We start from the raw sequence: 26,799 nt of genomic DNA on the forward strand, positions 1-26,799 counted from the left end.
GTACTCGAGATTCATTGCTGCAGCATTTAAGGCATATATCTATGCAATCTTGCAATGCCAAGCGGTGTCCGACAGAGACGTAACTGATACACACGTATCAGACACGTCCTTGTCATCATTTCGACTCTCAGATAATTTCTCAAGCATAGCATCATGAATCATGTATATCTATTGTCGTGTTACATCGGATTGGTTGATCCTTCCGAGGACTTCACTGCAGCACCGTATACAAAACCTGAGTTGGCTATGTCTGACTGATGACAGGCTCTCGTAATTATCACCATCATCAGCATCCTCAATAAAAAAGTAGTCCCCCATCCCGCAAAGTTCTCGTCGAGCCCGATCTTTCAGCTCATCTCGAGATGGTGTGGCAGGGATTGAACAATAGTAGTTCTTAGCGACACCTATGGAGGGTATCTGACCTCATCTATACACCAACTGTAGACTAGTATGATGATGATGATCCTCACATCAGCCAACACTCCCAAATGACACGCCGCACCGCATCGCCTTGGGTGTAGCAGACCATTACCATCCACCATTATCACATCTAATCGCTGCTCAGGGGGGACCTATCAAGTTGGTGTAGTACTGGTTGTAGCGAGGGGACCTACACGTCGAATTAGCTCCAGCATAGGTTCGCATTCCCTGAATGCTAAGAACCCTGGGACGTATGGTTGACTTAGATCAACTGATATATAGTCCTCATACACTGTCGATCGACTTGGCAAATGCACTATCACTAGGCCCTGCATAGCACGCAAGCTCGACCATGCCGGAACATCATCTCGTGTACCGCAACGCAGAAGTCCTCCTTGAGCGTCGGATCAGAGGTTATGTCAAATCCACCAACATACTCGCACTGAGAAGGATTCCTTTGTTATCCCCATTGAACACGACTGACGTACTTCATAGGGCTTCCGCTCGCAGCTTCCAACTACTACTCTACTACGGATACGTTCTTGCTCTTCCACCCATCGCGCAGGAGCAGTCATACATAGATCAATATCAAACTGACGGACCTCGCACTGACGATAATGACTGATTTCAACTGCCCCTCGCACTCTACTACAAAACCTCTCAAAACTCGAAATAAGAGTTTCAGAAACTCACGATGCATCATGCCAACAAAGGCTGGGCAACAGCCGGACCATCCTCGATGGTGATAATCTTCTCAGATACTGAAAGGCCCCTCGATGTTGGATCTACGTACCCCACCATACGGAAGGTATCCAATACTTCCACCACAGACTCCTCTTCACCGTGATGATGTAATAAGCTCTCGACTATACCCAACTGAGTTTATGAACAACAAGGAGTTGTACGAACAAGAACAGTAGACTCTAACCACACCCGCTGGACATCAGTGAAGCTCCCTGCAAACTGTATTATGAAGGGGCGTAGTACATCAAGGACGGCCAGTGGAGGAGGCCGAGCAGTTGTAACCTAAAACAACTCAGACCGTCCGACGGCCAGTACACCCTTACAGAGAGGAGGCCTTCCCTGACGAGTACAGCCACATCCTCAGCACTAGCACTCTCGAGTAGCCTTGGTAGATGCATTACCACACGGGACAGCAATGATTCAGACACGACCTCTACATCGCGCAGAAACAAGGCCAAACCCGTAGCGGAGAACTCCGCCATCACTTTCATAGCCTAAGGACATCAACTACACCACTAAATGGGGTACTACTCTACTCGACGATTCAATGCAGCGACGAGAGATGGCGTTAACTGGACACGAACCCTCTTGAAGGCTGTGACACACATCTGCATAGAAGAGTAGCAACAAAGTCGAGCCAGCATTACATACTGTGAGGTGAGCTGCGACCATACCATCCACTGTGTGATGGAACAACGACAGAAGGGTGGGCCATAGCGAGGGATTGGTCAAGGCTCTCAGTTTAGCGAATGAGTAACTACCATGGATCGCCTACAGAGAGCCACGACCATCCCTTACATGGCGATAGCAACGTCTTGTCCATGACCAAAGACTTCGTCCCGATGTTCAGGAAGCATCTCGCATATCACTTCAGCACTCCTAGAGATTATACTCAAGTTGGGTATCTGATGACCCCAATCGTGTCGCCCTTCCCATAGCTGCTACGTTCAATCTGGCCAGACTACAGCAAACAGAGACGAGCTGCATTGGGGTGAACTCCTGAGATCAAGGAACACTCGGAAGTCTGAGGAAGTCCTCAAGGGCACTTCGATTCTGGCCGTCGCTGCATCGATCAAAGGCTGAGGGTCTACTGTTAGACGGAGAGTAGCGAAAGCATCGAGAAAAACGACCTACAAAGGCGACGAATTTGAGCAGCTGGCAGTAACATAGTAAAGCCTACGATGTGATGGCTGGCCATTGACTGTATATTATCAGCTATGTAGGGTAGCATGAATAAGAGCAGATCCGGTGTCAAGTACCTCCAGAGGCTATCAATTGACAATACCCCCCTTCGTGTAACAATACCCGAGCTCTCGCCATCCCTTCACAACCGTAGCCAACTCATTAACTTCCCATTGAGGTAACTATAGGATGATTATGAAGGGTGGGTTTGCCAAGTCCTACAGTCCTCAACAAGGTCCCTTTGAGTTCATTGAAGAGTGGTATTGATCGTCGATGCATCATCTCACAGTTTGAAACAATCTGGGCCTGCAGAGATGCTAGGTAGGTGAATCTTCAGGTTCAGCGTGTAAGATACAGAACAGGCCTACAATGACTTTCGGATCCTCCTCTTTAGCCATTGACTCCAAAGTCGAAAATGACCGACCCCAAAACTTCTGAAATATCTACCATCACGAGAACCACCGCCCCATCGTAGTTCTACTTCGTTCATTATAGTTTCCGTATTCATTCCTAGTTCTCCCTCTACCGTCTCAATTGCCTGTGCTAGCCCTCGGTAATAGCCTCTCCTTAGACTTTCAATACCCCTCTTGAGCACTATCGACCGAGGCATACTCGCTTACGGTCACTACGATGGGGCAATAAACGAATAAACACTAAATATACATCCTCCATCCTCTTCGTGATAGGTTGCAAGGGAGATATAGACCTCATGGGCCTGTGCCGATACCAAAGACTAAGCACACTATCATGCCAGGGCCTCTACACAAGCCCAACTCAGGGCTCGATCTCGTGCCAGCGACACCTCCTTCCGCTGGAGACTGATATATGCCTATCGGATGTGCTAATAACTAATCCAAGGATGGAAACTCGAACGAGGAATTCACAAGTAGCTCGTAGTAATAATACCGACAATTACCCTACCGGCTTGGGCCCCCAGGAAGAATTATAGACTGGCGCGAACACAAGAGCAGTGTGGGAGACTATGATCTGTTACCTGGGAGCTACTTTCCCCTAAGACGATTGAATAACTCACATTAGTACCATTTCTCAGAGTAATGTTCCGTTCAATTCCATACGATGCATCAGTGTGTGGACATAGAATAGCTTGAGCTAGTCAGTATAGATCCTCCAATCGCTCATCAGCGTTCTCATCAAAGCTATCCCCTCCCAATATGACATCTACCAACCATAGCATAAGAGTAGCTCCGAGCTTCTCCAGGAGCTCTCAACAATATCCTCCAGTAGAGCCAGAAGGAGCCTCCTACCGTATTCGTATGCGGGTAGTAGAAGACTCAGTGAACACAACTAATGTTACCGAACGCCCCCAACACCGTAACGGTATCTTCCCCTACTCAAGGTTTCTGGTAGTGCAAGATCACGGGCGGGCGCGGTCACACAATTTTTTTCAATTTACGTTTCAACTCAAAGTGTATGCTACTACTTTCTTCCAGAGCAATGCCGTTTGACGTCGAGACTTGTCAAGGGATCCTGAATCCCGACCTCTCCACTTGTGTTTTCTGTCAACCAAAGATGGTCAGGAGACCATGGAAAACTTCAGCTAGATCGCAGACTTCTGCCGAAATTGATGTCCCTATGTGCGGAAAAGGAGTAACTATTATGTCGAAGTCGAAGTTCCTACATCGCTCTGTCGAAGTTGAAGTTTCTGAATCGACGTGTTGATGAAATTGAAGTTCCCTAAAACACGCGCCGTCGAAATTGGAGTTTCAATAGGAGTATGTTGGCGCACGAACTCGCTCGCCTAGTGGAATTGAAGTTTGTAATGGCGAAATGGAGGTTAAAAAGGTGTAGCTGCTCTAAATGGGTCGATGATCTGAAAATTGACTGATATAAATTGACTCGTATAATTGTCAATTGGAGATTAAGGTGTTGAAATGAAGATTGCACAACGGATGAAAATGGTGGCCCTGATGTTGTTATTGAGGAAGAGGAGTGAACGTGATCTTTATGTCTATTGAACGTGCTCTAATAATGTATAGTGTGATCATATTCGTGTTATTATAGAATTCTATCCCGTAACACAATCACACAACTTGGCAAATACTATTTACGAGCAAATAATTGACTTTTCAACTCGCTAGCTTTTGCTATGATCTCTTTCTCTGTCCTCGTATTCATGTACTCCTCTATTTTGGACCATCTATCGCGCACACCGCCAGGGTATCTATACTTCAGTAAGCAATAATTGCTATGAGAGTATCATTACTTGGTGAGGGCTTTGGTCAACTTAGCCAACTCCTCTTCGCTCCATTCAGTGGTCTGTTCTTCCTCCTTATCGCCATTCATTTTTGTCTCCACCTACGGGAACACATCCCTGTGGACGCTCAAATCCATATGTACCAAATGAATAAGAACTTCCTTGTCCGAGATCGTCGAGTATTTGATCACCTAGATGGCACCAATCTGATACCAAGTACCATCTGCGACAACGACCGTACCTCCTCGCGGCTCATCCGACTCAACACTATACCATACGCCTTGGGATTGACCCGCTTCAGCTTTTCTGTGAGCCTATCTCGTGATGTTAAATAGGCTGCACGCTCCTGACAACGAGGTCAGTATGCAAGCACAGAGCCCTACCAGCTCACAGCAGCCTTCTGTTGCCGTCTCTTCATTTCAGCCTTGGCCTTCTCCTCGGCATGCTGTTCGACCTATTCATACAGGCTATGTAAACAACTCCACTGCTTCAAAGGCTACAGCTTCTCGTCGTTGCCGTTGTTCCCTCATCTTCCTCTCCCTCCCTGCCTGACGTAACCTCAATCTCTCTTCCCTCCGATGACGTGCCTAAGGCTCGATACACTTGAGAAGGGTGTCATCATCACCTGTTCCTCCTCCGCCTTGGCTTGCTCCTCTGCGGCCACCCTAGCCTTCTCCTCCATCAGTCTGACGATACAATCGCCATCACCCTCGCCCCCGATAAGCCATACCTTCGTTCTCGACGTTCATGCCTGGTGGACCAAAGCCACCAGAGCTTCCGTAATGGCCAGAATGGTAGCTAAGAACGGAGGATGTCGAATATGAGCACTATTGGTACCCACTGTCTGCAGTATGCTTGGCTTGTCTATCATATGACCATCAATGACAACCGACGACAACAGCTGCCTTTTCACTTCGTCCTCGGATGCACCCGTGTGGTCTTGTTGTCTCTCAGTCGCCAATTTGGCGCGAAACTGCGTTGAAGTGTTGGCAATACGGCAATGACGGTTGTATCTTCAACAACAACGTGTTGATGATGTATGTGTCAACTCCGAGGCCTACAAAGTCCACGCATTTATATACTGTATTATAGTGATAAAAACCAAAAGACCGAGGATGAGGTGGAGTAGAGGTAACTGCGAAGGAGTGTAGGGCGAGAGTCTCGTACGGAAGCTACTTTTGGCTGGTACCGGGCTCGATAGAACCGGTACCGGTTATACCTGGAATACAGGATAGATGCCACAGAGGAATGGACTACTCCTCTACAGTTGCTCATTTGGATGGGCAAGGAAGTAGTCATATGCCTCCCTCAGTTGTGGTGATGATAAAACCTCATACGCTCTAGCAAGCTGTTGGAATTGCTGAAAATGGAGTCAATTAGGCAACGACAGCCGAAGAGGCCACTACTTCGTTCGCCAGGGACGCGTCGACGTCTCTGTTCTTGTCTGGATGTAGTTTAACCGCAAGCCGTCGATAAGCTTTGCGTATTTCAACATCGGGGGCGTCTTGAGCTACATCGAGTATCTTATCTAAGATTCATCTTCATCATTCAAGTTCATTATTGCGTGTCCTACAACAATCATCATCACCACAATACAGTTCCTCAGCAAGTGACCCTGCTACTGCAAAGTAGCATAGCAGGAGGATGTGAGCGAAGAGTGGTATCATAAAACCTCTATGTTGCACAAAACTTTACAGCACAAAGCAAGTGAATGGCAAGATAATCCTATATGAAATCAATGGTCTTGATCAATGGTTGAATGACTGGGAGGTGCCCGACAGTGGTGGTGTTGACGGCGGCTCCGGCTCGTCGGGGTTGACACTAATACATCTAAGTATTGAAAATGGACAGTCGCACTCCATATCGAGTAGGAAGGAAGCTTCTATTCCAGCGTCAAGTGTACACGGGGTCACTACTATCACACCATCGAAGTTTGGTGGGCAGGTACCTAGAAGGAACCAGGCTATTTCGAAACCCACTACCGATCCAGGTCACCTGGACCAGGTGTGACAGTATTAGACATCGAGGATGATCCGGGGAGACAGAGGACGGTGATCACTGACTTACTTTTGCCGACTCTATTGGAAACATACATATTAGGCCAGTGCGGGCACATAGCTAACACTTCATCGGTGAACAGAGGCATCGATGATGGACAGCTTCGAAGCACAGACGATCGGAGGAAATGCACTGCTGGTTTGTAAACACTATTAGTCACCTAATGATAAGTACAACAATGCATATATATGCAGACTTCCTTCCCCACCTGTTCAGTATCATCTTCATCATCAAAAACACTCCCACCACCGCCAACACAGACAGTAGCTCGGAATTCCCAGTCGGGTATAGCACGAGCGGCATCGGCGTCCAACCTGAATAAGGAACTGTATCAAGTCATTGGCATGATGATGAGCTTACATACAAACCCACATGGGGTTCCTCTTGAATGTGCTCTTGTCACCACTTCCCCCTGCATTAAATCCAGACTTCCATCTGACGACCAAAAATCAAAGGACGATGAGAAAGGATGAGGAATTTACCCGGCATCAGAAACGACGGAGCGGTGCGCCTTCCGGAGGGGAATCGAATCTACTTGAACCTTGGATGTCGAACAGAAACGTATTGAAAAATCAATCGGAGAAAACCGGCGGTCAAAAACACCGACCACCGCTGTAAGATGGAGTACGTCTTGGGAGGGATCGTAAAAGAACTGAGGAAGATAATATGAGACCATCATACAGAGGACGAAGGAGGTACTTGATCATAAGGTAGCTGAACTTTGATGGTCGTATGCGGCGCGTTGGTGTAGACACCTTGAACCATCGGCCGATCTGGACGGTAAATACGACGATGGGATGACCTTACACAGTAATGATGATGTTGGAGTACGGTATCCAATTACCGGGTGCGATAAACATGTATTGTGACGTTGTTGAATATAAAATCTTGATTCTCATGAGTCGGAAACTCTGAATTGTGCTGAGTCAGCACCAACCATACCAGTATCTAATAACATATGACTTAAAAAGGAAGCTTCGGCCGATCATGCGTCAACGATGGTCAGCTGTTGGGGATTGATACTCATCCACATACTCGACGCACATGAAGCAGGAGATGTACAAACGACAACTCACTCTCAACAACTTCACTGCATCTATCAAGCTAGATACTCACAGACGGGCATCTCTCCCAAAACGTAGTGTGAAAAAGATTCTAGCCCTGAAGATTAATAACTCCTATCCTCATCACACATGCACATAATGTGTCACTATTAATGACGGACCATTCAGTGGAGGAAAAGAGGACACTTACATCGCTAGGGCGCCTTGGACGAGGTATATCGATCGAGTACCTACTTCTCCAGTTTCATAAGCGTGCTTGAGACCAATTCTCGATTACTGTGGATTGTTGCCCAGGAAAAATCTATCGTTCTCCACCCATTTGCTGACATCCCTCAAGTAGAACCATTCACCGTGCACAGAATAGGAATGTCGGAACAATGCCGGGTTCCAATTCAAACATACGGAGTCGAAATACCTGACAACCCAGGTTCAAACCTTGTCCTCGGCATCTGCAAACCATCCATTCTCGTCATGAAGCCTAAGAGACGCATCTCGCCTTCATAAGTATACGCACAACATACTGGTGAACCACCCAAACGGAATATGGTTTATGCCATAGCCTATTCGATGTGGAGATAGTGAGAGGCAGCGTCTCAGCAGAGAGGGACTCAGATACTAGTAAATCGAAACCAAGAAATCACTCGTAGAGGAGTCTCCACATCCATTCTGACGGCCTTGAGTAGCAAATCTGTTAATGCAACTTACCGCACTAAACTTTCAAAGTCGATCCAAAACAATCCTCTGTCATAGTCACCACTCGTTAGCTGATCGTAATGCAGCATTTGTCTCAGACTCTCATCAGACCAAGATTCTAGGAAGGTCAATTGGGGCTGCATGCTTCTAACAGCTTAGGTACTTCATCCTCGGGGGAGAATCTCCCCCTCCATCTCAAGGACGACCATGGATTCTTCAACATGAGCAACCGCTTGCCCTTGAACTCTCCAACCTATTCAGCTGGATGATCCTGAAGGTACAAAGAGCTCCGCCTTACCTCCAGTATGGCATAAGTATGGCGACTGGCTAAACCTGTCCTGCTGGACTCTGCCTCTGATAGCTCACCACATGCTACAGTTAGAAGGCAATCACCTGAGTGGAAGCGGTTAGTGTTGCTATTGGCACAACAGCTGCTCCTCAGAAGGCAGGTGAGGGAGCGAAATCCCCACCATGCTTCGTTCCAGAATGTAGGATCTCCCACACTCGCTCAGGGTCACAGAGAGACTTCGGTGGGGTAGACGAACCTGATCATAGTCCATAGTAGGAGACTGCACATGACCAAGCGAATGGAATTGCAATTCGTAGCGCTTTGTTGCTTCCGAACATGAGTCGTTGCTGGGCATTCTGCTCAGTCTGCGAACAATTCCAAAAATAGTTTCCAATAACGCCGACAGACTTACGTGCCAACACCTCCGGTTCAGACGCAACACTCGGTGGTGTTGTAGACCTTAGGTCTGCAAAGAAGATTTCCTCAGGCAGCCAGCCTGTTAAGACGTAGAGGTCACAGGAACCGATGGATCCAGGGAACCCATATCCTCTGAAATGATGCAATTCATGCGATTTGCTGCTCTTGCCACTGCCTCTTACCCATGAACCTTCATAAAGGCCTTCTCGAGGATTGGTGCCCACCAGTCACCATTCTTACAATAAGATGTCAACAACATACCGCTAGAAGAGAGGGGGAACTGAAACCACGACCAAGATAGTCATCCGGGTAGTCATCTCGGCTCATGGTTTCGACCGATGGACGACCAGCAATATTAACGCTGGCCGACATGACCAATAGTGCCACAGTGGACTCACCCAGTCGGAGACCTCTACCAGCCTCCATACTCCATTCACGAACAACTTAACTTTGTAAGCGCCCGTTGGTGACTTCACGGCTTGCCCCTACCAAAGGATTGAATTCACTCTTAGCAGAGCGAAGCTCTCGATGACCTGCCGATTTTGTGGATATATCTTATCCGAGAACAGTCGAGGTTGGTCAGATTGGCGGCCATTAGCAGGATACCGTTGTTCCCAATGCATGCCTGGGGATGATAACTACTTCCCAATGCATCCTGTGCTCCAACCTACATATCGCTAAAGCCGATATGAAGCTACAGTCGCCAACGAGATTCTGCACTAGCTGCCCAGCCGAGGTGTCCGTGACGAGGAATCTGGTCTCCTTATTACTCGCAGGAATACTCTGATCGGATTCGATCTGCCACAATCTCCACGAGGAATGCTTCCTTACAGCACTCGACAGTGGACCCCACTTGGTGCAAAGAGGCTCTTGTTGTGGCGACAGGTTCAGCACGTCATCATTATTTCTGGTGAATTGAGGCATAGTCCCGGATAATCTAATGAGCTAACTTCACGCCAGAGGCGCACTTCCACCCTACATTCGTCCTCCACTATCATCGAGTATAACAGCATCTTCATCGTCAGACCATTCAGGGAACTCCATTCCGCCAATCTCCCCTCCTCTGATCACGATTCTACTCTCCTTAGCGGTCAACACTCGTTCAGGCGATAAGGTCGAAGGCTCCGAAATGACAGACAGCTGCTGCTGCTGTTGTTTCAGCTGTGCCTTCAAGGGGTTCTTCAGCTTGCTAGAACCCGCCGCTCTCAACGGTAATACGGGCGATTTGCTCAGCTCTCGATATCTGTAAATGAATCGAAGAGTGGATTTGACAGGTGCTAGTATCGAACCCGGCACCTCGCTATCATCTCATCTACTCGAGCCCTGCTATTACTAACCGCTCGCCGCGTCGGACTTTCCCTCCCCTCTCCTTCACAGGACTCAACCAAAACAGCTTCTATCTGCTCCAATCGATGGCGGCACGACTTCAATGTATTCAAAGCCTCCATAAACCTACACAGGTTCGATCCCCAGCAGCTCCATGTTCCTACCTCACCTATGACTATTCACTAAACTATCAATCTTAGCCATACCCGAGGAGTAGCAACCGTCAGTCTCGACTATCTTCTGCGTTTCCTCGAAGACACGAATCTTGTCAGCCTGAAGCCATAGTATAACAGCATACCCAAATGACTCCTTGCACGCACGGCTTCCTCTGCCAAGCCAAGCGTCTCAGCCAAATGCCTATTGAACAGCGATCGCCGCTTAGGGTCCGTATTGGCATCCCTCCCAGCCACAAGCCATTGAGCTGATGCTAGGTATCTGAGGGAACTTAGCACTACAGACGGCAACTGTGAATAGTTGCAATAGGAGGAGACCATTGAATTCGGACAAAGTAGACTCGAGTGTGGTATAATATAGCAACGCTACGCCCTCGAACTAGCGAGACTCAGCGAGTCATTCTTCCAGAGTGTGAGAGTTGAGTAAGCTACGATATTATATACACTCATTAAGAGAGCAGCATCCTCACCAGATACCGTTAGACTCTACTAGCGGACAACCAAAGAGCTACAAGGTGGCAGTAACACCCGCTGGAGAAGCACAAGAGGGGCGAAGACATACAACCAACGCCATCACCAGAAACCACCCTCCCCTATATAGGCCCAGACCCTCGACAACTTACGCTTCCTTGCCTTGATCATACCGACCATCTGCCATGTACGCTCTGGCATCTCGCCGTAACTCGGCGGCCTTATCAACTGTTTTCAGATCAAACCTGAACAATTGCAGTTGCTGGGAGATCTGCAGGGCCGCAACCCCAAGCTCTTAGATTATCACTGAAGATGATATCATTCACAAGAGTAATAGTGCGGAGTCTCTCCCAGCTGAGCCAATCCCTGAGTCCTCCTCTCCTCACCTCGTGTCATCTGGGGTATCAGAATTCTTTGACAACGGCATTACTAAACAAACTAAGAGTAGTTCCTCCCATTGTGGTAATTGAGATGGGTATTAACGCCACTAAGAACGCAACACTGAGTGATGCTACTAGGAAACGTCCATAATCTGAGATCCACGCAGTAATACTAATGCGGCAAGCATCTCCGGCATATCATCCAGGTCGACGAGCCAAGTCACGGCCTCATCGGGGAGACGACGCGAAGAGGAGACAATCTCATATTGACCATGCTCAACCTTCTGATTCACTTCGATGGATAGAGGCTGAAGATGATACACAAATCTCCCATCCAAGAGGGCGCGGGTTCGAATCCTCTCCAGGACATCTTCTCACCTGCTGCGTTGGTTCTTCCTTCAACCTAAGATGCCATCGATGACCATCCGGTAGGGGATTCACCCGCCAACCAGTGAGACTCTCAACGCTCGAGGCGAATCCACGAAGGTGCCTGAACGACCAGCTGAAAACAACAGAAGCGGAGGCAATAGTAGTACTCTTGCATCTCAATCTTGAACTCTCGCAATTCCCTAACGGCCCCGTCCCTCTCCACCACAGCTTCCGTCAAGCGATGCGATGCTTCATCAGAAGGCTGATCTGAATGCTAAGGATCCTCTCGAGACCCTCCGTCGAGAGGCATCGCCTACCCCGTGCATTCAGCTTTCGTATTTCTTCATGGAGTCGGTCAATCTCACTGAGCCGCTCTATGGTGGCCTTATACCTGATTCAATAATGACGCTCGTGGGGATCGAACCCGAGTGCTTCACCTCTTTGCCATCGGCTGACTGACCTCATCCCCTTCCCTCTCAGGAGAACTCTCATCACTCCGTCGCTTGCGTACCATCTGAGCACATAAGACGATGGTAACCCAAGCATTCACTAACAGGGTCATAGGAAACCCTCCATCCAAGTCTCAGAAGAGCCGCCCCCACCTTAGTCGCCGCTTGCTCTACCCTCATCCCTTCCAATTGCCTCTCCTTCTCCTTCAATACCTCCGTTAGCCGACTCAGCTCTCCAGCATTAGCAGCTATTATCTGACGGCGACAACACAATGTAGCATCCACCATCTCCACCACTTACCGCATCCTTCTCCCTCAACGCGGCGACGGTGGGGTCCTCTCTGGCACTCGCCTCAGAGTCACTGGTCAACTCCACAACATCAGACGACGGCGACGAGGAAGGAGGAGGAGGAGGAGCCTAATACAGATGAATCGTCACGCGCCAGGAAATTATCACCTTCACGATGGCGTCTGTCTTCCCCTGCTGTTCCTTCAACTGTGCACCAGCTTCCATGGCTTTAATCTGTGCTATTGAACATTCTTGCTCGCCAGCAAGCCTGCATAATATTCAACGAGAAATAAAACCTTCCGAGTGAGTAAAGATTCGCCACCTACCTCGCTGTTTCTGCCTCTAGTCGAGCGTTATCCGATTTAGCTTGCCGGATGAAACTCTTCACCATACTCCATTCAGATGACAGTAACTCTCGGCTGCCCGTCACGCGCCCAGAAATTCTCGGGGACGTTGGTACGACGCCGAGTGCCGTCACTGAAGTTGAAAGTGCCAAGATTTGCGCTATGTTATGACAAGGACGAGAGCTTACATTCCTCGTGTATCATCTCAGTCTCCATTATGAACCCTGCCAACTCCTCACGTAGACGCTGTATGGTCGAGTAAGATGATATCTGACCAAACCGGAGTGCTTCAATGAATACAGTGATGTAAAATTCCCATACGGCCCCGAGCACTCGATCAAAGCTCGGGCAGAGGCCAATGACAACTCCATGGAGATATCAGATACACCCGAAGTTGCCCAGCAGGACCCATCTCTCGATGCAAGGCATCCTTATGATCCGTCCCGATCCCAACCTACGTTGAGGGCCAGCTTAGAGTTAGCCGTAGACAGTTGATCCTTAGCGACGGTGAGCATGTCCCTTGTGGCCTCCAAGTCTTTCTGATGATCATACACAATTGGGACTGAGTGTTCACGAAGGTGAACCCACCTGAACCTTTTCCGTCTTCTTAGCCTTCTCCTCAGCAGCTCTGCAGTCACCGAACGCCAATCTTAACTCAGCTTCAAGCTCGGATATTCGATTCAATAACGACTGGACCTACGTCAGCATTGGCGTTTTTCGCGCGCCACGAAATTTCCAACTTGCCTGCTGCTGGGCACTCTTCTGTAGCTCCAGCTCCTTCTCTAACTGAGCCACTCTGAGCTGGCAAGATTCCAGCTGAAACCTCGCAAGGGATGATCCACCAGCAGGCATCCCAACTGAAAGACCCTAAAACGGTATCATTCTAGAGCAGCCTAGTATGTCTATGAAGCCTACATCGCCTAATAAGGCTTCCTGTCGCTGCTTCTGTAAGCTCTCGCATCGAAGCTCCAGATGCACCTGAATAGCTCATGACCCTAAAAGTATGTCTATGGCCTCCAGTGTGCGTCAGCCCACCCGAGTCCGTTGGTGCTCAGCCTTCTCCCTCTCAAGCGCCGACCTGACCTCACACTCCTCGTTGCGTACTCGTTCTACTCTGAAGAGTATCCATAGGTCAACAACGAAAGATACAGATGACGTCAAGTTAAGATCAATCATACTCAGCTTCAAGTTGTTGCCTTTCCACTTGCCAATCCTTCTTCTCCTCCTCTAAACCTGTAGCCCTAGCTTCGGCTCGAGCACACGTCACTGTGAGGGACTCCAACTCTCGCTTTAGTAGAGCCTCTCGAGAAGATACCGAAGCTGAACAGAGCGCCGTGGTTGCGTATTCAATTGAATTCACCCTTTAGACGTGAACGAGATGACCACTATGACAGTTCGTTTGTACTCTGTTGGCAGTACTTATTGCCCTCGTATGATCATCATGGTGTCCTCAGGATGAGCGAATGATGCCAATTCTCTTCATTCCCGCCAGAATTGCAAAGGTGAGATTACTATACGCACACTATCACCACTACTGTCATCAATCCTATTATGGTCACCTAGTTCGATCGTCTTATTCTCCAGCTTGGTCATCCACTCTTGGCAACACTGCTCATCACGAGACATTCCAAGAACAAAAACAATATCCCTGCAACCTGCTAGTGTACACATACCGCTTCCCAACTGAACGAAACCCTCGTCGTAAAAAGGCATCATAGAGAGTGTCGTTCACTCACTGAAGTGAGCCGCCCCAATGACGGACCGTAGTAAAATCGGCCCGATCATAAACAGAGAAATGAACGGAGTTGATACAACCCCCTCGAATAATGAGTTGAAAAAATATGCTACTATTAGAAAGTAACCAAGCCTGAATCATTCAGAGACTATGGGCTTCATGGAGATAGCACAGATCTCAGAGATCAACAATCTCCTTTACGTAGGACTGCAATGAAACCTGCAAAGTACAAAGACTCACTTCGTTTCACTTTGGGGCTAACCTTGGGGCCATAACGTAGAGCTAATAATGGAGTACTCTTCCAAGACCTCATGGCTCTTGCTCAACGCAAATTCAATGTTATTCAATGTACACAAACCTCATACCATTCCCCTCCCAATTCCCATGAGCATTACAAATCCAATTGTCTAATCCTCCCACATCCTGCAATAATTGTAGGTCATTCTAGTTGCCGCCATCCTCCCAATGTCTACTCCCCTCCTGCCCTTCGCAACACCAAAGCGCCAGAGTGAGTGAAAACCCATAAAGTCATCTCGACGACACTGTTGGGTTGATAAACAGAGACCTCTCTCGGCAGCGGTGTTACTGTCAGACACCCCCCCCCCCCATGTTCACTCTGATCACCGTACTATAGCTCTGCACAGGGCAGGTGTATCAGCAATTAGGAGATTGATGAAAGCAACCCGCCACATCTCAGACTCTACAAATCAACAGGAATAGGAATGAAACGAAATAACTAGCACTCTTAATAGTGTCTAAAGTTCCTCTTCTGATGGATCCACGCCCTTTATTCCCAATAACTCGACGTTGAATACCAAGGTAGCACCACCAGGGATGATACCACCAGCACCATGCTTACCGTACCTACAACGTGACCATGGTCATTAACTCGTGTATTGGTACATCGTGCTTACCCCTTGCCACTGGGAATAGTAATACGCCAGAGCTCTCCAGGGCACATTCCGACTAGGCCCTCATCCCACCCTTTGATAACACGGCCTGGTACGACGATGTACGCCTACACACAGTAAGGATTCTTACCGGCTCCAAGGGGTATCTCGAAAGGGCGATTCCTGTCTCTACTAGAGTCGAACTTCTTGCCATCCTGCAGGGTCCAACCAGTGTAGTGGACCGAGATCGAATCACCCTTCTTAGTGGGTCGAGCACACTGCTTCTCAATCAACTTATCAACAACTGAAATCACCCATTAGGCAACACTCAACCATTCCGCATTAGGATACCTACCCAAATCAGCATTTTCCGGTAGGTTAACAGCCGGCTCGGGAGCTACATCCTCAGCGCCGACGAGGAAAATGGATAGGGCGCATGCCGCTAGAGCGAAAATAGGACGCATTGTTTTTAACAAAGGCTACAGAGGGAAGCTCACGTTTATAGGAGACGACCATTAACACGAGAACAGGTTCGCTAGAAACACGATAACGAGGCGACACCAGTCGCGTCTACTGTAAAATAATGATGAAAACAATCACTCAACAAGAAGAACTTTCATAACATTGACAGCTCCGGGTGTCTCCTCTCTCATACCATGAACAGCTACAACCTTCTCACCGACTCTAGCAAAGCCCATCTGTTTAGCATGCTCAAGAGCATTATGAATGATTCTATCCGAACCCTGGAAAGAGGGCACCTGTAGAGCTCTGACGCCCCGGACTATACTCAAAGACCTCATCGTCGATAAGGATGTGGACAAGGCGAGCACGGGTTGGGCCGGACGATACTTCGTCAATAGACGAGCGGTGGCACCCGTTTCTGTTATAGCTATAATTAAACCACAGTTTGTCTCAGCCGCGAGGTCAACAGCAGCCGAGCAAACAGCTTCAGGCGTGCAGAGCCCAGAGGGGCTGTGATTCAGTACCCGAGTACGAATCCTCAAGAACAAGGCGTCGTAGTCAATAGCCTTCTCAGCCTCTTCACAGATACGACGCTGAATGGTAAGAGATTCAACGGGGAACTTCCCACCAGCAGTTTCCCCAGAGAGCATAACGCCATCGGTACCATCGAGAACAGCGTTGGCAACATCACTGACCTCAGCACGAGTAGGTCTGGGGTTCTCGATCATGGACTCGAGCATCTGAGTGGCGGTGATGACGGGCTTGCCAGCGAGGTTGCAGCGAGCAGTCATCATCTTCTGAGCGAGGAAGACCTTCTCAGGGGGCATCTCCATACCAAGATCACCACGAGCGATCATAATGGCATCGGAAGCCTCGAGGATATCATCGAAGTTCCTGAGACCCTCAGTACTCTCGATCTTGGAGATGATCTGAACGTTCCGACCACGACTTCCCAACATCTTCCGCAGTTCACGAATATCATCGCCATGCTGGACGAAGGAGACGGCAATGAAATCGATTCCGTTGGGAAGTCCCCAGTTGAGGATATCGTTGGCCTCCTTCTCACCAATGCAGGGAAGGTCAACCCTGACACCGGGGAGGTTCATGTTCTTACGCTCACCGATGATAGCATGGTTCAAGACACGAGTCTTAACGCTATCCTCGTAGCATTCAACAACCTCCAGGTTAACCGTACCATCGGCCATAAGGATGATGGAGCCGGGCTTGACGCTCTGAGGGAGCTTGGGGTAGGTGCAGGCAATCTTGTGAGCATCACCCTTGAAGGAGTAATCAGTAGTGAGGATCAAGTCCTGACCGGCCTCGAGCTCGACCTTACCACCAGCAGCAAAGAAACCCGAGCGGATCTCGGGTCCCTTGGTATCGAGCATGATGGATACATCGTCGTTTGGCCGCTCCCTGAGTGCATCCTTCAGATTCCTCAGAGTTCTACTATGAATCTCGAAATCACCATGAGAGAAGTTGAACCTCGCCACGTTCATACCCTGATCGATCATCTTCACCAACGTATCAACATCCCAACATGATGGACCCATAGTGCATACAAGCTTGGTCTTCCTTTGAAAGGAGTCCTGCAAGCCACATCCCCAACTAGCGAGCTCAGCCATATCATCCGGCACAGCGATGTGGGCCTCACCAATCACACTGCAACCCATTACACGCCGACCTGTAAAACCATGATCTGGCATCCTCTATCAAACCAAAAAGCAATATAAACTACCACTCAACTCTTGTACACCACTACGAACTCCAACTATCGCATCCCACCTACTGCTCGAAACGAGATGGTTGTCTCCTAATTTGTGACGGTATTGTCCCCTCCACTGCTACGCCATCACTCGACTGTGATGCTAGCTCCTTAGGTGTGAACTCCAACACAATATATGAATGTATGCTTAAGAATCTCTATGGGCATAAGCCCGTGTTGATAACATCATCAATCTTTAGTCGGTACTCGTGAAATGGTTGTTCGTATCGGAACCGTACTAGTGACATGATAGGTTATAATCGGATGAATCTATAGCTTGCAAAAGGTAATCGTGTAACAACAACTATCGTCTATACAGTCTAATCAACAGGAAGAACCTTGACCAGATTTGTGGCACCAGCGGTCTCTTCCTTCATGCCATGGATAGCAACAACCTTATCGCCAGTCTTCAATAATCCCACCTCTTTACCATAGTTGATAGCACTCTGGATGATATGATCAGTACCTTGGAAGGAGGGGACCTTAAGGGAGATGACACCACGTACGGCACAAAGATGCCTAACAGTAGAGTCAGCGGCAGCAAGGGCCAGAATCTGTACACCAGGGCGGTACTTGGCGAGTAGACGAGCAGTGCTCCCAGTTTCGGTGAGAGAGATGATAAGCGAAGCTCTCACTTCCCCAGCAAGCTCGACTGCTGCTGAGCATACAGATTCGACGACCGAGAGGCCTTGGGGGGTGGCATTAAGGACCGCCTCGCGGATGCGGAGGAAGAGGGTCTCGTAATCAATCACCGCCTCAGCCTCCTCGCAGATACGACGCTGAATGGTGATGGCATTGATAGGGAAACTACCACCAGCCGACTCTCCAGATAGCATCACACCATCGGTACCATCCAAGACAGCATTGGCGACATCACTGGCCTCAGCACGAGTGGGTCTAGGATTGGTGATCATGGACTCGAGCATCTGAGTGGCAGTGATGACGGGCTTGCCGATCAGGTTACAACGGGCCATCATCATCTTCTGAGCGAGGAAGACCTTCTCGGGTGGGATCTCCATACCAAGATCACCACGAGCGATCATGATACCATCAGAGGCCGCCAGGATGTCATCAAAGTTTATGAGACCTTCTTCATTTTCGATCTTGGAGATCAGATGAACATTCCTCCCACGTTCGCCCATCAGCTTGCGAAGACCACGAATATCATCACCATGCTGGACGAAGGAGACGGCAATGAAATCGATTCCGTTAGGAAGTCCCCAGTTGAGGATATCGTTGGCCTCCTTCTCGCCAATGCAGGGAAGGTCCACCTTCACACCGGGGAGGTTCATGTTCTTACGTTCACCGATCGCAGCGTTATTCATGACACGGGTCTTCACACCATCCTCGTAGCACTCTAGGACCTTCAAGCTCACAGTACCATCGGCCATAAGGATAGTAGACCCCGGCTTGACACTTTGAGGGAGCTTAGGGTAGCTGCACGCAATCTTATTGACGTCACCCTTGAAATTGTAATCAGTAGTGAGGATCAAGTCCTGACCAGCTTGGAGCTGCACCTTACCACCAGCAGCAAAGAAACCCGAACGGATCTCGGGTCCCTTGGTATCCAACAGAACCGCGACCTGCCTCCCCGGACGCTGCTTCAGAGCGGTTCTCAGGTTTTTCAGGGTGTTAGCATGAGTCTCGAAATCACCATGAGAGAAGTTGAACCTGGCTATGTTCAAGCCCTGATCGATCATCTTCACCAGAGTATCAACATCCCAACACGATGGGCCCATAGTGCATATAAGCTTGGTCTTCCTGTAGAGGGAGTCTGCATCACTGCTTTCCCACGAGGAGATCTTGGACATATCATCGGATATAGCGATAGCTGCCTGACCCAGAACGGCATATCCCTCCACCTTGCGGCCACTGAAGGCTTGATACGAATGAGACATTACGTTATAAGGCAACGAGTAGACTGTACGGGACGCGCTGGACTAGTCGATGCTCGCTAATCGTTGTGATCGACGACAGCGCAGATCGGCCCAAGCACGCCTGCACATAATCGAATCGTAGTGGGGCTTGCGCCATCACCTCAAGGGCCAGTTTCAGTCAGACGACCTGCGATCACTAATGGCCATTTCTTGACTCCAGTGGACATGCTCCTGCTCCGACCCAACTTGACCTGTCATTAGAGGCACGCCGAAAGAAATCGGTGGGTTCCGCCGTCATAGAGAGACCAGAATTTGCACGCATGCCCAGCGCGCGGGGCAGCTTTGCGGGCACGCGTCAGGTGCTCGCGAGTATGTATATGCCCTCCTCCCCGGGCAACTATCGATATTAACTACAGGGCAGCTACTGCTATTAGAACTGCTGATTTGACAATCCCGCCAACACTGACGGACTCACTGCTTTAGTGATACGAATGAACTTCTCTAAACCCCGGGCCAGAATAGATGCTCCGGCTTAGCTTAAATGGGGCACTGCCCGATGTTCGGATTTTACTCCCATGGAATAGACTATAGAGAAACATCACTACTGCATCTCGGGCTATACCTCAGGAACCACTCCAAAGAGGTAAGAACAACACAACAACAGAAGATCATTGAACAACACAGCGGACTAACCGACTTGAATGAATTGGATGGCTCTTACGCCAGATACACCACGTTCAGTGACTATGACAGAGAATTAGTACACAAAGAAAACTCGTACGATGAACAGGAACGTTCAGTATTTACTCAACATAAACAACTTCCATCATGTTGGTGGCACCAGCAGTGTTCTCCTTGATACCGTGAACGGCAACAACCTTATCACCAACCTTCACGAGACCAACAGACTTGGCGTACTCGAGGGCCTTGGCGATGACAGTCTCGGTATCCTGAAGGGACTCAACCTGGAAGGGGAGGATACCACGAGCGACAGCGGTGTGGGCAACAGCGTGCTTGTTATCGGTGACGCACAAGATCTGCTGACGAGGACGGTACTTGCCCAAAAGACGAGAAGTAGAACCAGTCTGGCTGAGGGCGAGAATAAGAGAGGCGTCGACCTCAGAGGCGAGAGCAACAGCGTTGGAGCAGATCGACTCGGCGACAGGAAGACCTTCGGGGTGCTGGTTCATGACAGCCTCACGAATGCGGAGATAAAGGGAATCGTAGTCGATGACAGACTCGGCACTCTCGCAGATGCGGCGCTGGATCGAAATGGCGTTCACGGGGAACTTACCGTTGGCGGCCTCACCGGAGAGCATAACGCCATCGGTACCATCGAGAACAGCATCAGCAACATCACTGACCTCAGCACGAGTAGGCCTGGGGTTCTCGATCATGGACTCGAGCATCTGAGTGGCGGTGATGACGGGCTTGCCAGCGAGGTTGCAGCGAGCAGTCATCATCTTCTGAGCGAGGAAGACCTTCTCAGGGGGCATCTCCATACCAAGATCACCACGAGCGATCATAATGGCATCGGAAGCCTCGAGGATATCATCGAAATTCCTGAGACCCTCAGTGCTCTCGATCTTGGAGATGATCTGAACGTTCTTACCGGCCTCACCCATCAACTTACGGAGACCACGGATATCATCACCGTGCTGGACGAATGAAGCGGAGATGAAATCGATTCCATTGGGAAGTCCCCAGTTGAGGATATCGTTGGCCTCCTTCTCACCAATGCAGGGAAGGTCAACCCTGACACCGGGGAGGTTCATGTTCTTACGCTCACCGATGATAGCGTGGTTCAAGACACGAGTCTTAACGCTGTCCTCGTAGCATTCAACAACCTCCAGGTTAACCGTACCATCGGCCATAAGGATGATGGAGCCGGGCTTGACGCTCTGAGGGAGCTTGGGGTAGGTGCAGGCAATCTTGTGAGCATCACCCTTGAAGGAGTAATCAGTAGTGAGGATCAAGTCCTGACCGGCCTCGAGCTCGACCTTACCACCAGCAGCAAAGAAACCCGAACGGATCTCAGGTCCCTTGGTATCGAGCATGACAGCAACGTGCTTGCCGGGGCACTGCTTGAGAGCCTCCTTAAGGTTGGCAAGGCACTTACTGTGGCTCTCAAAGTCACCGTGGGAGAAGTTGAACCTAGCGATGTTGAGTCCCTGGTTAATCATCTTGACCAAAGTCTCGACATCCCAATCAGAGGGACCCATAGTGCAGGTAAGAGTGGTCTTACGAGTGAGGGGGTCACAGCTGGAACCATCCCAGGCAGCAAGGTCAGCCATCTGATCGGTGATACAGACGGCGGCCTGACCGAGAACACTGTGGTTCTTCATAGAGCGTCCGCTGAAGCCGTGAGACATGTTGTATAGGAATATAATTCACTGAGAGAAAGCCATCCTCATCCACCAGACCTAAGTAAACCTTCCTGCTAAGCAATCATTATCCACTGACATTCCGGATCTGTATATGAATCCACGTTCCGCTGTCGAAGAGTTTGAGTACGATTAGCTGAGCAGCCATGACCGTTCGGGGGACAACTCCACACAAAGCTCGGAGAGTACCCGACAGAGACCTCGCTCAAGTGCGCGAGATCATCCCACGAGGCAGATCATACCTGATGGGGCCATTAGAAAGTCTGAATCCTGTGATACTCGATGTGTTGTCATCACATAACTGTCACCTGACCATGGACCAACTACGGATTCACCAAACCTTGGCGTGTCACTTGTCACAAACCGTGCGTCATAGCTCTGACCTTCGAGCCAGGAGCTGATATCCACCACTGTTATATAGCATTCCAAGGACAATAATGTTAGCTTTTGTAGTGGTCAGAAGCGGTGACTGTCCCCAACCACCACTGAACAATTAGATTTACATGGAACTTGACAGTGACTTTTTGCTCATGCGTGCAAATCCAATTCCTCACGTCTTGCACTGAACCCTTCTCACTTTGATACACTGGCCAAAGCCTGTGTTATTCCTATCCAAGATCAGACATATCGGACACTCACCGTCATGACTACTCTGAACTCAAATGACATTCACATCAGCGAAATGGCTTCAGCATTTCTTGGCATCACCAATAGCAAAGAAGTTTCTAAGGCTGAAGATCAGGTAGATAGTGCAAGACATATCAGAACTGACGCGCGAACAGCGCTTAGTGAATGAACGCACTCAAACTAAGTTTACCAATAATGTATACTCCATAAGGGAAGGGGGAAAATTAGAAAAAGAATTGAGAATCCGGTCACTCTCATCACGGTCAACAGCACTGATACTGACGACGTGGGATGATGGAAGTATCACCCACCAACGACTATTCAAAGGGCAGCAGCCAAGTAGACAATATTTACAACAGGAGTCGTTGATAATCTCACTCCACGACGAGAATCTTCACTTTCTTGCAAGCATCAGGACCAGAATCTCGCCTGCCATGGACGGCAACGACTTTATCGCCAACTCTACACATTCCCATACACTTAGCGTGTGCAAGTGCATTGCGTAGTATATGATCAGATCCTTGGAATGAGGGTACTTGTAGAGGTATAACGCCTCTACAAAGAGCAAGGTGCTTCACTGTTGACTCGAATTCAGAAAGGGCCAATATCTGTTGAGAAGGCCTGTACTTGGCCAGAAGGCGAGCAGTAGTACCGGTCTCAGTAAGAGCGACTATGAGGGATGCATCACATTCTATAGCAGCTTTCACAGCTGAGGTGCACACCGCCTCAGGATTGCAGAGACCCTCAGAGTGGGTACTCATAACAGCTTGTCGAATACGACAATAAAGGGCATCATAATCGAGTGAATGCTCAGCGGCCTCACAGATAGAGCGCTGGAAGTGGACGGAACGGACTGGGAACTTCCCACCAGCAGTCTCCCCAGAGAGCATGACACCATCGGTACCATCGAGAACAGCGTTGGCAACATCACTGACCTCAGCACGAGTAGGCCTGGGGTTCTCGATCATGGACTCGAGCATCTGAGTGGCGGTGATGACGGGCTTGCCAGCGAGGTTGCAGCGAGCAGTCATCATCTTCTGAGCGAGGAAGACCTTCTCAGGGGGCATCTCCATACCAAGATCACCACGAGCGATCATAATGGCATCGGAAGCCTCGAGGATATCATCGAAGTTCCTGAGACCCTCAGTGCTCTCGATCTTGGAGATGATCTGAACGTTCCGACCACGACTTCCCAACATCTTCCGCAGTTCACGAATATCATCGCCATGCTGGACGAAGGAGACGGCAATGAAATCGATTCCGTTGGGAAGTCCCCAGTTGAGGATATCGTTGGCCTCCTTCTCACCAATGCAGGGAAGGTCAACCCTGACACCGGGGAGGTTCATGTTCTTACGCTCACCGATGATAGCGTGGTTCAAGACACGAGTCTTAACGCTGTCCTCGTAGCATTCAACAACCTCCAGGTTAACCGTACCATCGGCCATAAGGATGATGGAGCCGGGCTTGACGCTCTGAGGGAGCTTGGGGTAGGTGCAGGCAATCTTGTGAGCATCGCCCTTGAAGGAGTAATCAGTAGTGAGGATCAAGTCCTGACCGGCCTCGAGCTCGACCTTACCACCAGCAGCAAAGAAACCCGAACGGATCTCGGGTCCCTTGGTATCGAGCATGATGGATACATCGTCGTTTGGCCGCTCCCTGAGTGCATCCTTCAGATTCCTCAGAGTTCTACTATGAATCTCGAAATCACCATGAGAGAAGTTGAACCTCGCCACGTTCATACCCTGATCGATCATCTTCACCAACGTATCAACATCCCAACATGATGGACCCATAGTGCATACAAGCTTGGTCTTGCGAGTAAGATGGTCTGGAGAGTAGCAACTCTCAGTCCAAGCCGACAATTCAGCCAAGTCCTCACCCAAGGCAACATGTGCTTGACCAAACACTTGCTTCCCTCGTATATAACGCCCAGTGAAACCGTGGTCAGCTACAGGAGTAGTAGCAGTAGGGAAGGAGCAACAACAACAGCAGCACCGTCCATTGTCAGAAGTCGTATCAAATGATTGAAACTCAATCTAAAACATAATATGGATAAGTCACTATGTGGATATGAGTCCTTCAAAGTGACGACAAAACACACAAGATGCAACATGAGCCTAAGCAAGAGCCCATGGACTGGGATAGGATGGTTGCATCAGCAGCTTTCTATCCATGAGGGAATCGACGTGATAGCTACACCAACAACGCAACTCTTATTGATGATTAAATCATTAAAGCTTGCATTGAAGTTGGACCATCATATGACAATAGATGAATAAGTTATCACGAACAACAACAGCAGGACAAGTTGTAACGACCGTACGTCATGAACTCACTTGCTGTTTTTATCACACAAAAAAGGGCACACTAGCTATAACGATGACAGTGAGTAGTAAATTAATCCACCTCGAGGACTTTCATCAGATTACTAGATCCACTGACCTCCTCTTTAACACCATGTACTGCAACTATCTTGTCCCCAATCGAGCATAAACCCATCTGTTTGGCGTGCTCAAGGGCATTCCTTATCACATGATCTGTGCCCTGGAAGGAGGGCACCTGTAAGGCTACTATCCCTCTATACAGCTGTAGATGCTTGATCGTAGACTCTGATGCTGACAAGGCCAGTATCGGCGGAGATGGACGGTATTTCGCCAGAAGTTTAGCCGTAGATCCCTGAACAACGAAGCACGACCATGACCACCACCCTGCCCATCATGATTACTGTTTCAGTGAGTGCCACGATAAGCTTGGCGTTGCATTCGATGCAAGCCTTTACTGCAGATGAACAAACCGCTTCTGGTATAGCCAGGCCCTGAATAGTGACACCTCAGACCAACTGGTGGTGACGATACCTACCCCTTGATTCTGGTTCATAACAGTCTCGCGAATCCTCTGGAACAGGGTATCATAGTCTATACAGGTCTCTGCCTCCTCGCATATCCTCCTCATAATAGTCACAGCTTGAACAGGGAATGCCCCTCCTGCCGACTCTCCAGATAGCATCACAGCATCAGTACCATCCAAGACAGCATTGGCGACATCACTAGCCTCAGCACGAGTAGGCCTGGGGTTAGTGACCATGGACTCGAGCATCTGAGTGGCGGTGATGACGGGCTTGCCCAGGATATTGCATCGTCCAATCATCATCTTCTGAGCGAGGAAGACCTTCTCAGGTGGGATCTCCATACCAAGATCACCACGAGCGATCATGATACCATCCGAGGCCGCCAGGATGTCATCAAAGTGCTTCATACCAGACTCATTCTCGATTTTAGAGATGATCTTGATATGACGACCTCTAGGCCCTAGCAGTTTACGTAGACCTCTAACCTACGAAGACCAACGATAAACAGTAAAGAATTACCCGAGCTATTATTACATCATCACCATCCTGAACGAAGGATGCTGCAATGAAATTCACTCCTTGTGGTATACCAAAATTCAAAATATCATTCTTATCTTTTTCGCTGATACAAGGCAGGTCAACCTTAACTCCTGGCAAGTTCATATTCTTGCGTTCACCAATTGTAGCACTATTCATAACCCTAGTCCTAACGCTGTCCTCAAGGCATTCGATAACCTCCAAACTAACAGTACCATCAGCCATAAGAATGGTAGAGCCAGGCTTGACACTCTGAGGTAGCTTAGCATAGCTGCAGGCGATCTTGCTAGAATCCCCCTTGTGATCATAGTCAGTAGTAAGGACAAGCTCCTGACCGGCCTCTAGCTTAACCTTACCGCCTGTCTCTTTGAAAAAACCAGTTCTAATTTCAGGACCCTTGGTATCGAGTAGAAGCGCAACATGCTTTCCAGGGCGTTGCTTCAATGCTTCTCGAATACGTTGCACGGTGGCACCATGGGCTTCAAAATCGCCATGTGAAAAATTGAGTCTGAAAAAGAACAACCTCCATCACTACCATAAGCCTTGCTAATACTACCTCGCCACGTTCATACCCTGATCGATCATCTTCACCAGAGTATCAACATCCCAACATGATGGACCCATAGTGCACACAAGCTTGGTCTTCCTACCAAACGTATCATGTGCATTAGATACCCACTTCGACAAAGCCGCCATATCATCCGACAAGACTATGGACGCCTGGCCATACACACAATGGTCTTTGATAAAGCGACCAGTATATCCGTGGGTCGACATATTCGAAGATTCAC

General features: G+C 49.0%; 10 protein-coding genes across 10 annotated transcripts; all 10 read right to left on the minus strand.

The window, feature by feature from the left end:
• Positions 1 to 39: 39 nt before the first annotated feature.
• On the minus strand, positions 40 to 995 carry Pmar_PMAR006748 (Endonuclease V, putative; the record flags this gene model as incomplete). The annotated part of the gene is made up of 6 exons (XM_002788014.1): positions 40 to 83; positions 282 to 417; positions 471 to 572; positions 615 to 749; positions 797 to 862; positions 909 to 995. The coding sequence occupies 6 exons, from the start codon at positions 993 to 995 to the stop codon at positions 40 to 42; spliced, it is 570 nt and encodes a 189-aa protein (XP_002788060.1).
• A 107-nt stretch (positions 996 to 1,102) lies between these two features.
• On the minus strand, positions 1,103 to 2,285 carry Pmar_PMAR006749 (hypothetical protein). Its single transcript, XM_002788015.1, has 8 exons — positions 2,211 to 2,285; positions 2,110 to 2,163; positions 1,963 to 2,069; positions 1,816 to 1,921; positions 1,701 to 1,772; positions 1,488 to 1,658; positions 1,354 to 1,446; positions 1,103 to 1,296 (listed from the first exon to the last, which is right to left on the minus strand). Exons 2-8 carry the CDS (start codon positions 2,149 to 2,151, stop codon positions 1,120 to 1,122), a joined length of 768 nt encoding a protein of 255 aa, XP_002788061.1. The 5' UTR covers positions 2,152 to 2,163; positions 2,211 to 2,285; the 3' UTR covers positions 1,103 to 1,119.
• Positions 2,286 to 4,566: 2,281 nt separating this feature from the next.
• Pmar_PMAR006750 (calpain, putative) lies at positions 4,567 to 11,479 on the minus strand (the record flags this gene model as incomplete). The annotated part of the gene is made up of 27 exons (XM_002788016.1): positions 4,567 to 4,662; positions 4,705 to 4,752; positions 4,803 to 4,907; positions 4,953 to 5,015; positions 5,062 to 5,148; positions 5,187 to 5,247; positions 5,270 to 5,359; positions 5,827 to 5,921; positions 5,986 to 6,089; positions 6,629 to 6,779; positions 6,828 to 6,933; positions 6,980 to 7,054; positions 7,464 to 7,567; positions 8,675 to 8,769; positions 8,847 to 8,921; positions 9,078 to 9,214; positions 9,265 to 9,362; positions 9,481 to 9,567; positions 9,616 to 9,707; positions 9,754 to 9,865; positions 9,914 to 10,019; positions 10,062 to 10,325; positions 10,379 to 10,534; positions 10,578 to 10,681; positions 10,729 to 10,843; positions 11,205 to 11,297; positions 11,439 to 11,479. 27 exons carry the CDS (start codon positions 11,477 to 11,479, stop codon positions 4,567 to 4,569), a joined length of 2,760 nt encoding a protein of 919 aa, XP_002788062.1.
• Positions 11,480 to 11,566: 87 nt separating this feature from the next.
• Positions 11,567 to 14,059, minus strand: Pmar_PMAR006751 (merozoite surface protein 3B, putative; the record flags this gene model as incomplete). Its single annotated transcript, XM_002788017.1, has 15 exons — positions 11,567 to 11,740; positions 11,811 to 11,922; positions 11,969 to 12,068; positions 12,119 to 12,192; positions 12,239 to 12,315; positions 12,404 to 12,505; positions 12,552 to 12,668; positions 12,708 to 12,807; positions 12,866 to 13,016; positions 13,072 to 13,153; positions 13,342 to 13,422; positions 13,472 to 13,532; positions 13,584 to 13,750; positions 13,799 to 13,861; positions 13,919 to 14,059. The coding sequence occupies 15 exons, from the start codon at positions 14,057 to 14,059 to the stop codon at positions 11,567 to 11,569; spliced, it is 1,602 nt and encodes a 533-aa protein (XP_002788063.1).
• Positions 14,060 to 15,373: 1,314 nt separating this feature from the next.
• On the minus strand, positions 15,374 to 15,972 carry Pmar_PMAR006752 (FK506-binding protein 2B precursor, putative; the record flags this gene model as incomplete). The annotated part of the gene is made up of 4 exons (XM_002788018.1): positions 15,374 to 15,482; positions 15,533 to 15,617; positions 15,660 to 15,812; positions 15,864 to 15,972. The coding sequence occupies 4 exons, from the start codon at positions 15,970 to 15,972 to the stop codon at positions 15,374 to 15,376; spliced, it is 456 nt and encodes a 151-aa protein (XP_002788064.1).
• A 132-nt stretch (positions 15,973 to 16,104) lies between these two features.
• Pmar_PMAR006753 (Pyruvate kinase, putative) lies at positions 16,105 to 17,643 on the minus strand (the record flags this gene model as incomplete). Its single annotated transcript, XM_002788019.1, has 1 exon — positions 16,105 to 17,643. The coding sequence occupies one exon, from the start codon at positions 17,641 to 17,643 to the stop codon at positions 16,105 to 16,107; it is 1,539 nt and encodes a 512-aa protein (XP_002788065.1).
• Positions 17,644 to 17,881: 238 nt separating this feature from the next.
• Positions 17,882 to 19,658, minus strand: Pmar_PMAR006754 (Pyruvate kinase, putative). The gene has a single exon (XM_002788020.1). It carries the CDS (start codon positions 19,631 to 19,633, stop codon positions 18,056 to 18,058), a length of 1,578 nt encoding a protein of 525 aa, XP_002788066.1. The 5' UTR covers positions 19,634 to 19,658; the 3' UTR covers positions 17,882 to 18,055.
• Positions 19,659 to 20,415: 757 nt separating this feature from the next.
• On the minus strand, positions 20,416 to 21,984 carry Pmar_PMAR006755 (Pyruvate kinase, putative; the record flags this gene model as incomplete). Its single annotated transcript, XM_002788021.1, has 1 exon — positions 20,416 to 21,984. One exon carries the CDS (start codon positions 21,982 to 21,984, stop codon positions 20,416 to 20,418), a length of 1,569 nt encoding a protein of 522 aa, XP_002788067.1.
• A 1,013-nt stretch (positions 21,985 to 22,997) lies between these two features.
• Pmar_PMAR006756 (Pyruvate kinase, putative) lies at positions 22,998 to 24,647 on the minus strand (the record flags this gene model as incomplete). Its single annotated transcript, XM_002788022.1, has 1 exon — positions 22,998 to 24,647. The coding sequence occupies exon 1, from the start codon at positions 24,414 to 24,416 to the stop codon at positions 22,998 to 23,000; it is 1,419 nt and encodes a 472-aa protein (XP_002788068.1). The 5' UTR covers positions 24,417 to 24,647.
• A 373-nt stretch (positions 24,648 to 25,020) lies between these two features.
• On the minus strand, positions 25,021 to 26,785 carry Pmar_PMAR006757 (Pyruvate kinase, putative; the record flags this gene model as incomplete). The annotated part of the gene is made up of 5 exons (XM_002788023.1): positions 25,021 to 25,299; positions 25,349 to 25,422; positions 25,479 to 25,956; positions 26,006 to 26,516; positions 26,565 to 26,785. The coding sequence occupies 5 exons, from the start codon at positions 26,783 to 26,785 to the stop codon at positions 25,021 to 25,023; spliced, it is 1,563 nt and encodes a 520-aa protein (XP_002788069.1).
• Between the last annotated feature and the right edge of the window lie 14 nt (positions 26,786 to 26,799).

This window comes from Perkinsus marinus (assembly GCF_000006405.1).
Source record: "Perkinsus marinus ATCC 50983 genomic scaffold scf_1104296928836, whole genome shotgun sequence".
Lineage (NCBI taxonomy): Eukaryota > Perkinsozoa > Perkinsida > Perkinsidae > Perkinsus > Perkinsus marinus.

Coding starts and splice junctions, on each gene's coding strand:
- Pmar_PMAR006749 (XM_002788015.1), bottom strand. CDS start 2,151: ATGCAGCTCGTCTCTGTTTGCTGTAGTCTGGCCAGATTGAAC. Junction 1,447..1,487: donor TCAGGGAAGGCCTCCTCTCT/GTAAGGGTGTAC, acceptor GAGTTGTTTTAG/GTTACAACTGCTCGGCCTCC. Junction 1,297..1,353: donor GCTTCACTGATGTCCAGCGG/GTGTGGTTAGAG, acceptor TCATAAACTCAG/TTGGGTATAGTCGAGAGCTT.
- Pmar_PMAR006754 (XM_002788020.1), bottom strand. CDS start 19,633: ATGTCTCATTCGTATCAAGCCTTCAGTGGCCGCAAGGTGGAGGGATAT.